Source organism: Rhinolophus sinicus, chromosome 15 (assembly GCF_057876585.1).
Source record: "Rhinolophus sinicus isolate RSI-liver-muscle chromosome 15, RSI-T2T, whole genome shotgun sequence".
Taxonomy (NCBI): domain Eukaryota; kingdom Metazoa; phylum Chordata; class Mammalia; order Chiroptera; family Rhinolophidae; genus Rhinolophus; species Rhinolophus sinicus.
The window spans coordinates 48611272-48621404 of record NC_142515.1 but is presented as its reverse complement, the minus strand read 5'-3'; the positions used below and the strand labels follow the sequence as shown (position 1 = coordinate 48621404).

At 51.1% G+C, this 10133-nt stretch overlaps 1 protein-coding gene across 4 annotated transcripts in view; it reads right to left on the bottom strand.

Moving 5' to 3' along the window:
- The window catches only part of ADAMTS14 (ADAM metallopeptidase with thrombospondin type 1 motif 14), an 83371-nt gene that overhangs the window by 4689 nt on the left and 68549 nt on the right, over window positions 1-10133 (bottom strand). For all 4 annotated transcript variants that reach the window (XM_074339551.2, XM_074339553.2, XM_074339552.2 and 1 more), the window contains exons 16-21: window positions 8975-9138; window positions 7341-7509; window positions 6760-6892; window positions 4872-5079; window positions 1991-2120; window positions 1749-1856 (exon numbers count right to left, since the gene is read on the bottom strand). In XM_074339551.2, the coding sequence (XP_074195652.1) occupies window positions 1749-1856; window positions 1991-2120; window positions 4872-5079; window positions 6760-6892; window positions 7341-7509; window positions 8975-9138 (912 nt within the window). The remainder of the gene's footprint in view (window positions 1-1748; window positions 1857-1990; window positions 2121-4871; window positions 5080-6759; window positions 6893-7340; window positions 7510-8974; window positions 9139-10133) is intronic.

The following is a 10133-nucleotide window of genomic DNA, read 5'->3' as shown; positions in this document are numbered from 1 at the left end:
CCAGCCCTGTGTTCTAACAAGACCTTCGAGGTGATGCCACTGCCGGGGAAACCCTGAGAACCATGGCTCTCCATCATTAGCCTTCAGACTGGGCTGCCAACTGGAATCACCTAGGGAGCGTTACGTAGTCACCTAGTAGCAGCTGCCTAGCTCCTATACCCAGGGAGACTGAGTGTGGCCTGGGTACGGGGTGATTCTGAGCTGCAGCAGAGTTTAAGAACCCTCGCCTGCTCCCAAGCAACCCAAAGCAGTCACTACACTCAGGGCCAGGCAAATGTCCAGGTAAGTCACACTTGTGACAAGCAGATCAAATATCCTGCCACAGGCTGCACACATTTGGAACACTAAGCCGTCCACCAATAAATTTGGAATCAATCAGATCTAGGTTACAATCAAGGCTCTACCACTTAAACATGAGGCATGTCAATCTCTCCAACCCTCCGTCAGTTTCTTCACCTGTAAAATGGGGATAATGCTGACATTTACCAATGAATAATAACATTATAAATAACATTGATAAAGTTCCTGGCATAGAGGGGTGCTCACTATACTAGTTTTGTTTGCTTTGGTTAAACTATCATCTAAAAATGTTTTTCTGTTTCTGGGCTAACTCCACGTAGGTCTCTCCAGACAGAACATGAAGGTAGGAGCTTTGTGGCCTCTAGATGGTGCCAGAATTCTAGGACCAGAATCAGAATGCCACTCTGCTCCTGGGAGGAAAAGGGAAGGGTTACTTGTATAGCCTGAGCCTCAGCACTAGAGCAGAGAAGCAGCAGAGTTAGAGCCAGAAAATGCTCTGAGGACATCTAGTTAGATCCCTTTATTTTACAGATGACGTTCCTGAGCTCAGAGGTTCAAGGATTTGCACAAGTTCACAAAGCCAATTCATTGGTCCTCTAACTAGAAATCAGAGCCTGCGATCTTTCTGCTCCTCATTTTGTCAGACCCTGGTCCTTGGGAAGGTGAGCAAGGGAACGAAAGAAGGAATCTAGAAAGGGCACATAGAACAGTGAGCCTGGTACATAGCAGGTGCTCAGTCAATATTGATGGGTAGGTGGATGGGCAGGTGGATGGATGGATGGGTGAGTGAGCGAGTGAATGGATGGGTAGATGGGTGGGTGGATGGATGGATGGATGGATGGATGGATGGATGGATGGGTGGATGGATGGGTTGGAGAGTGAACTGATGGGCTCCTAATCATGAGGCAGAGAGAAATAACTATTTTGGTTGTTGTTAGCTGACAGCTGGACAGAAGTGCATGCATTATCTCATTTAATTCTCTCAACAGCTCTATGAAGGCAGCTCAGATCTACAATTGCTTATCCAAAAATCTTGGAACCAGATATGATACATAATTCAGAATTTTTGAGGTTAAAAAAGTAATATTTGGTATATTCATATTATATAACATCCCCAGTAAGTGCTCATAACCAAATATAGCAATGTTTCTGCAGCGGACTGGCAGGATTGATCTCTAACTGATCTCTTATTAGTTCAGGTCAGATTTTTGCTGCCAAATGAGTCTGCACCAAATTTAGGGAAACACAGCTTTCAGCATTTTGGAATTGTCGACAAGGGGTCATGGACCAGTACAAGCATTATTCCCACCTCACAGCTGAGGAATCGGAGGCTCTGGGAGGCTAAGGTCACGTGGACAGACTAGACGCTGGATCTGCTTCACTGCATGGCCTGTGCTTCTTACAGCGTAAAGGTTTGGGGAGGGGGTGAGGGCCAGAGATACACTTACTTGATATTTTGTTAATAGGCTGTAGGGGCCCAGATTGTGGCATCCACGGCCCCTCTGAAGTCACGAGTTCCCGAACATCAGCCCTCACTGTAGAGTTCTGGAGACTTCCTGTGAACAGGGAGAAGCAGCTCCAGTACTTGGGGTTTCTAGGGGGCCAGGATGCGAGCCTGGCTGGGTCTCAGATCTAGGCCAGAGGACCTGGGCCTGACTGTTCTCCCTCCCCCTCATCCCATCCGGCTCACCTCCGCAGGCAGGCAGGCTGCAGACCTGGATGGTGTCTGGCTTGTCCCCCTCGCACTGCCGGAGACTGTTGGCATTGGTCCGGCACACCACCTGTCGCTGCTGGATGCCCTCTCCGCAGGTGGCAGAGCACTGCCATGGGAGGGTCAGGACCAGGTCAGGCCACAGCAGCCAGGGAGGGACAGGTAGAGAGAGGCAGGGGGCAGTGAGCTCTAACCCAGCCAATGCCCAGGACGGAAAGGGTACAGAAGAGAGTGCCAGGTCTCCACTTGACCAGAGGGAAGGGCAAGGCCTACTTCTAAATAGCTTCACTAGGACAGCACATCAGTTGTCAAAATACTCCCATCCTGGGTGGTAAATAGCCGCTGCCCTGAGCTTACAACCCCATGAACCCTTCCACCATCTACTACTGGCTCAGGACGCCACTCTGCACTACTTTCTATGTCCACTCTGGTCTGTGCCTGGGTCCTTAAATATTTTGTGTATCTCCCTAGCCAACTCCCCTGTTACGATCCACCAGCCCTTGGGACCTGGGGCAGGTCTGTTTACTTGCTGATGTCTCGGTAATGAGATGTAGGGAGCTGGATTGTGGCATCTGCTAAACAGAGAGCTGGGTGACACAGTCACCGTGCTCCCTTCTAGCTCTGACATTCAGTGATTTTGTGACTACATTGACCAAAACTCAGCTTGCAGAGACATGTTCAAAGTGCCTTCTTTCCCGAGAAGAAAAGGTGTACAAGGAGCAGAGGACAAATAGATGACAACTGTTTGCAAGGGCTGCCACACACAGCATCCCGGAACCTCACACACTTCTTCCCCTGATAAATGGGTGGTGGTGGGTGGGGGCTCCTGGAAAAGCAAGGCTGCCTAATGTGACCAGGTCCCTGGATTCTAGGCACTGACCACAGCCCTGCCAAGTGGAACAGGGAAGAACTTGCAGAGGTCCACTGCTCGGGCTGGCCATGCAATGACCCGCAGGAGACAGAGGGTCAAGGGTCACACAGAACCATGGGACAAAAAGGGCTCATCCTCTTGGGATGAGTAATTACAAACAATAGCTCTCGAGTGGTTGTCAGTCTTATAAGGGGCAACCGTCTCCCACCATCTGTCATTTCTCTGTTAGATTTATCTATGGGTCCTTTGTGGGACCAGCAATCTGTTTTATATTAAAAAAAATAAATCTTTATATTATGGAGAAGAACATAATATCCACATGAACTGTATGGGGATTTTGCTTATTTAAAAATACTCTTTATGATGCAATACTTCAAGCATACAGAAAAGTAGGAGGAAGTTGCTCAGGAAAACCTGTTTGAATGCCACCAGCAGCTTTAATAAACTCAGCATTCTGGCACATTTCCAAATATTATGTTGTGCCTTTTTAGGCTTTAAGTAAATGGTGTCTCATTGGAAGCGCTTTTCTCTTCATACTTCAGGGCTTTTTCTACCTGAATTTATTTTTCTGAGGTTTATCTATGCTGATGAGTACAGTTCGAGCTTGTTTGGTTTTCTTGTTATATAGTATTTTATTGTATGAACAGACCATGATTTTTTGCCCAATCTCTGATAGATGCACATTTTAAGATATTTCCTAATATTTTGCTTTTAATATTACGATAAGCATCACTGTGCTTATCTCCTTGATCAAATGAGGTTTTTAAAATTGTGGTAAAATATACATAACATAAAATTTACCATTTTAGTCATTTTTAAGTGTACAGTTCAGCGGCGTCAAGTTCATTCCCATTGTTGTGCAACCATCACCACCATCCATCTCCGCCCTGTCTCCATGAAACACTAACTCCCTATTCCTCCCTCCCCGAGCCCCTGGAAACCACCCTCCTACCTTCTTTATGAATTTAACTACTCCAGCACCTCATATACGTGGAATCACACAGTATTTGTCATGTTGTGTCTGGCTTATTTCACTGAGTATAATGTCCTCAAGGTTCATATCAAATGAATTTTTAAAAGAAAACCCAAGACATCGAAAACTGTCCCTGTGGCCACTTCCAGGGCTAAGCCACAGCCCCACAGGCTTCTGACTATGTTTCTTTTTCTACGCTGGCCTCCCAACAATGAACTTCCTACAGAGCTGCCAGATGACCCTTTAATCCTGAAATCAGAGCTTCTAACACCCATGTTAAAACCCTTCAGTATTTTCCCATTGTTCTGACATGTTCTAACTCCTTATAAAGCCCTGTCATCCTCTCCAATGCCCTGCCACAGCCTCTGCCCTTTCATTAAGCTCCAGTCTCATTGTCCTTTTGGCTTCTGGAACAAGGCAAGGTTGTTCCTGCCTCATCCCTCAGGTCTCAACTCAAAGGTCACCTCCTCAGAGAGGCCCTCCCTGATTCATTAAATCATTCACTTCCCACACAGCTCCAACTGCAACCTGTAAGTGCTTTTGTTACTGGTTTACTTTTCCCTTATGTCTTTCTCACTGGACGGTAAGCTCTACAAGCACAAGAATCAGCTCTGTCTGTGGCTGATGCTGGGTTCCTGACATTCCTCGTTCAGTGTGCCTGGCATGTAGTTGGCAGTCAGTAACTATATCGTGACTGGAAGAATGTGCTTCAATTTGCTCATCTGTAACATGGAGCTATCACCCACATCTCCTAGCACTGCGTGAAGGTCAACGCAAACGGTGAATGAATGTAAAGGCCCAGCCCAGAGCCATGGCCCAGTGTACATGGGACTTGTTCCACTTAGTTTTGAGAAAAACCAGATCCGATAAGGGGAGAAAAAGTCAGCCAGTAACTGTCTGCAGGGAGCACCAGAAGATCTCTCTACGGTTTCCCCATCCAAACCCACCTTCTACCTGACTCCCCAGAGTAGGTGCCCCATTGGCCCAGCCCCTCCCACCCTCTAAGGACAGCTCACCTGGGACCAGGCTCCCGTCCGCCACTGTGCTGGGCAGGGCACTCGGAGGCAGGGCCGCCGGGCCTCGGGCCGATCCCCAGGGCAGGCTTTGGCTGGCATGGTCTTGTGGGTACCATTGGAGAGAGGCAGCAGGCATTGTACCCCCCGAGTCTGCACCCCCAGTTTCCCGCAGCTCCGGCTGCAGGTACCCCACTCCTCCAACACCCACCTAAAGAAAGATAAGGCAGAAGGTGGAGGGGAGGTGGGACCATAGGGACACTTTCTCCCAGGGTCACTCACACCCACTGAACCACTGCAGGCAGGAGCCAGAGAATAGATTTGGGCTTCAGAATGCTTGGGGGCCAAGACAACCGTCTACCTGGCTCTGCAGCTAGCTGCCAGGCTGTGTGGCCTCAGGAAAGTCACTTAATGTCTCCTCTGTCTCTTCATCTGAAAAATGGGTCTAATGCATTTTTAAATCCTAGCACCCTGCATATCCTTGGGCTGGCTCTTAAACCCTGGAAGCCTCAGTGACCTCGACCTTACATCAGGAGTCTCTCTACACCTCATAGATATATATTTGAATGTCTACTGTGCGCAGGCACTGTCCTAGGTGCTGAGATATGGCAATGCACAAAAAGATGAGAGCCACAGCTTGTATAACAGAACCCCCTGCCATGGAGATCTGGGGGCAATTAAAGGACTTCATATACATAAAGCAATTGGCAGAGTGCATAGCATGAAGTAGGCATGTAATAAATGAAGGCACCCTTACGATCCCTGTCAGTACCTACATAGCATTGGGGCTGGTCAGCTAAGTAGGTGGTAAACCAGGGCTCTTTCAGCCGACCTCTTCCTTTAAAACACAAAACCAAACCACCCCCAAACTTCACTGGGCCATTTTACAGACAAGCCAGGGTGAGTGACCTCTTAGCCTTGCATGCTCTTTGATCATAGACATTTGCAGGGGACGTGGTCCGAATAACAGCGTAAGTAAGACATAAAAGGGAAGCATGGAGGGCCAAGGGGCTGGGGATTACGGCCTGCGCTGGGCACCGGGTGGCTGTGGTGGGCTCTAGAGCTGGTCATCAGTTCCTGTCCTGGCCCTGGAGCTACCCCAGCATGAGGGAGTAGGAGCTGCTGTGGGTCATCGAGGCCAGTCAACACCCGCCTCCCCCTCTGCCCCCACCCCGGGAGGACTCCTAGACAGACAGGAGGGTGGATCTGGCTCTCTGAGGTTTCCTACTGGCCAGTTACCCTGCCTGGGGGCTCAGGGACGAGCTCAGAGGCCTCCTGTTGAATCCTCCACAAGTCACAGCTTTTTCCTCTTCCCAAAGCCCCCTGTAAACAACCCCAAGAACATGACCCTGGGCTCAAAAGAGCCTGTATCCTCAGGCCAGGGAACTCCAATCAGGGGCTAGACCACCGCTGGGGGGGCCAGTAGGCCAGGCTGAGTCTGTAGCCCAGACGATCAGGCTGGAAAGAGCTGGTGGACAGCGCTCTGCCCTGGGGCCTGGAGCTTGGAAGCACTGAAATCTGCTTCACCTCCACGGACCCCACAAATCACTGAGGGAAAGCTGTGTCCCCAGATAGTTTCCCCATCTGTAAAAGAATGCTGGGAGTGACAGAACAAAGGAAGCATCTTCCTTCTGGGAGAAGAAGTTCATCCAGAAACCCAGAGGAACTGAATGGACAGGAGGGCAGCCCTGGCTGTGGGCAGAGCCTGGCATGGGCTACCCTCTGCTCAGGAAGCCCTGCCTGCAGGGGCTGTGTCTCTAGACTGCAGGCGGGAGGAAGCAGGCTCTGCAGGCCCTCCTCTGGGGCCAGGGCTGACAGAAGGTCTGCAACACCCAGTCTGCAACCCCCCGGGCATGGGATCAGGCTCCTTCTTCCTCCCCCAGGCACTCACTCTGGCTGGGGGCACTGGTGCTGGTTGCAGCGCCGGCGGATGGGCTTGGGCCTCTTCTTGTGATCACAGAGGTGCCGCTGTACCATGTGGTGGTCTCGTCGGCGCCGACAGCCATATTTTGTGAACTGGATACCTGTGGAGAAGGCAGGCTGCTGTGGCCTGGTCCTGCCAGACGCCCACTGCCCTGCCCAGGGCCTGGGGGGCACTAAGCTCTGGAGAGCCTGGAGGGCCAATGCCACCCCGTGTGCCTTTGCACTCCCTCCTGCCCAAGTCACTTCCTGAGGAAGCCTTCCTTGATCAGCCTATTTCATATGTCCCAGGTGTAGTGGCTGGGGATAGGCTCTGGATGGCTGATGAGCTTTTGTAGTGAATAGGCCCTGCCCTGGATATTGCTCTAGCACTTCAGCTCCACCCCAAAGGCCCTACCCGGACAGGCTTCCACACCCCAGAGTTCTTCCAGGAGAAACTGAGGCATGAGCTGGGGACACGTCCAATGGAGTCAATGTCAGCCCTCTGGCCACTCCTTCTGAGAGGCCCTGGGCGGCCCCCACAAGGCAGCTGCATGTTGGGGCAGCTCGTACCTCCTCCGCAGGCCTTGGTGCAGGGGGCCCAGCTCTTGAGCGCCCACTCGTAGGTGTCCGTCTCCTCCAGGAGCACGTTGTTGCTCCCGATAAGGGGCAGCAGGTCCTCATGGATGACGTACTTGTAGGCCAGACTGCCACGGGGGCCTCCCTCAGCGGACGGGAGCATCTGGGGGGAGATGGAGGAGATGGCACAGGACTGGGGAGCAGAGAAGCAAGGCCAGCTTCGGGGAGCCGGGGTGGCGGGTCAAAGGGAAGGATGTGGGGTCAGAAGCAGAACCAGTGAACACCAGGAGAAGGACAGCACCAAGTGTGACCTAGGGAGGTCTTTCAGACCAGCAGCCACAAGGCAAACTCAGGCGAAGCACCTACTGTGTGCCAGGCCCGAGCACAGCCTGTGTGCTCTCCCGTCCCACAGACCGAAGCTCTAACATGGGCAGGAACCACGTCTGTTGGTCTGTCCAGCTCACCAGAGTATCCACACTGCCTGACTCTAGAAGAGCAGACTGGATACTAGACTCTTACCAGATATGATTACAAATCTTTTCTCCCATTCTGTAGGGTGTCTTCTCACTCTTGATAATGTCCTTTGATGTATAAAAGTTTTCAATTTCCCTGAAGACCAATTTATCTATTTTTTCTTTTGTTGCTCATGCTTTTGGTGTCATATCTAAGAATTCCATGTCATGAGATTTATCCCTGTTTTCTCTCAGAGTTCTATGGTTTAAGCTCTTGTACTTAGGTCTTTGATCTATTTTGAGCTAATTTTTGTGTATGATGTCAGGTAAGGGTCCAACTCCACTCTTTTACATGTGGAGATCCCTTTGTCCCAGTACCACTAGTTTAAGAGATTAAATTTTTCCCATTGAATGGTCTTGGTAGCCTTGTTGAAAATCAATTGGCCATCGATGTATGGTGGTCAGTAACCATAGGTGCATAGAAAATACAGGTTGGATTGAAGAAATATGCTGGCACCAACAGGTCTTAGACCCTGCCCTCCAGAATCTCCCTAATTAGAGAGGGTAGCCTCAGGAACAAACTCTGTCCAAGGTCTCCTGCCACCAACCAGCACCAAGGGCACTAAAGACAGAGCCTCTTCTGGTCTGCTTTCCTGGGTTAACAATCCCTACTCCAGAAGCCTTGGCCTACGGTCTACAAAGAGGAGCTGGGCAGCAGTGGACCCCAGCCAGGACAGTGGCCCTGTACCCCTCTCAGGAAGCCAGCAGTGCCAGACAACACCCCGGCTTCCATTGCCGACTGACTTTTGGCAATGCTGATTCTGGATGATGCCAGGACAACACAGGGAACGAATGCCAGTCCCTCCCGCTCCTTCCAGGCCCCCTTCCTGAACCTACATTAAGGAGAACAGACTCCCTGTGTGTGGCATCTCTAGCCTGACAGCAAGACAACTTCCTTTTTCCTTCCTCACGTGCCATCCTGCCAGCCTGTAAAGCACAGATGAGGAGCTAGCCTGGGACGAGGACACCTTGGCTTTGCCCAGGCTTCTGAAGACAGTGGAACAGGAGAATTTCCATCAGGCTTGTGCTGGCTTGGCAGCAGAGTCGGTGAGCTAGGGTGACCAGGCTGGGCAGCAGGGGCATGAGCAGGAGACACGGTGCAGGCTGGGGACTCACCAGGACGGCAATGGCTTCGGGCAGGGGCCCACTGGTCTTGAGGCTTTCCTTGGCATCCTCTACTGCGAACTCCCACTCCAGGCCCATCGCCGTGAAGGTCCGGCTTGTAGCTTCCTTGCCCTTGGGGTTGAGGATGAAGCTGTCTGTGACCTGGTTCTTCACAGCTGGCCAGGGAGAGAGGGGCACACAGATTTCTGGTCCGCTCCACAGGAGCACGAGCCAGACTTCCTCGAGGATTTCAAGGCCTTCCCAGCGGGCGCCATGGGGCCCCCTATCTACCTGTCACTCCTTCCCACCTAAACGTCTCTCCAGTCAGACGGGCCACCACATGCCCCATACAGCATCCCTGCCTCTGGACCCTGGCTCATACCATTCCTCCTACCCTCACTGTTTTCCCTTCTTCCTGCCTGCCTAATATCCACCCATATTTAAGGCTCAGCATAATTCTCCCCTCCTCTAGGAAGCCCTTTTTGATTGCCCAGTCTTCAGGGATTTACTCTCCCTAAAACTTCTACAGCAGAGCATAGAAGTTAAGTGCACAGGTGCTGAAGTCAGATCTTGATCATGGGGAAGATCCTTAGCCTCCCTGTGCTGCCTCAGTTTCACCATCTGTAAAATGGGAATAATTGTACCTAGATAAGGATAATTGCAGTACTCCCCCCTAGGTGCTCTTGGGACATTTAAAGGAGTTCATATGTGTAAAAAACTAGGCAGAGAGCATAGTATGTAGTAGGTACTTAACAAATGGTAGGCACTATTACCATCATCAGAAGTGTCTGACTCTTAGCACTGTACCAATTATACAAGTCTCGTCTCTCCCACAGCCTGTCAACTCATCATCTTCTCAGCGTCCTTGGCCCAGCACAGAGCCTGGCATGAAGTGGGAGTTTGTTCAACATCTGTAAATTTCTACCCCCTAAAAGTCCCAGTTAGTGAGTAGCTAAAAGATGTCAGGTGGGAGTTTTGTAGGTGCAGACACCTGGCAAAGTCCTGAGTTGCAACCTTGGCTGCCCTGGAAGCAGCAGGGGTTGGGGAAGGGTTGCAGCCTGGGACCTGAGCCCCTCAGCCAGGTGGGGTGGGCAAGACTCCAAAGCCCTGGGGAGGCCCTTCCTGGTGCAGATAAAACCATCAGTGTAACTGTAATACAGGAGCCAATATC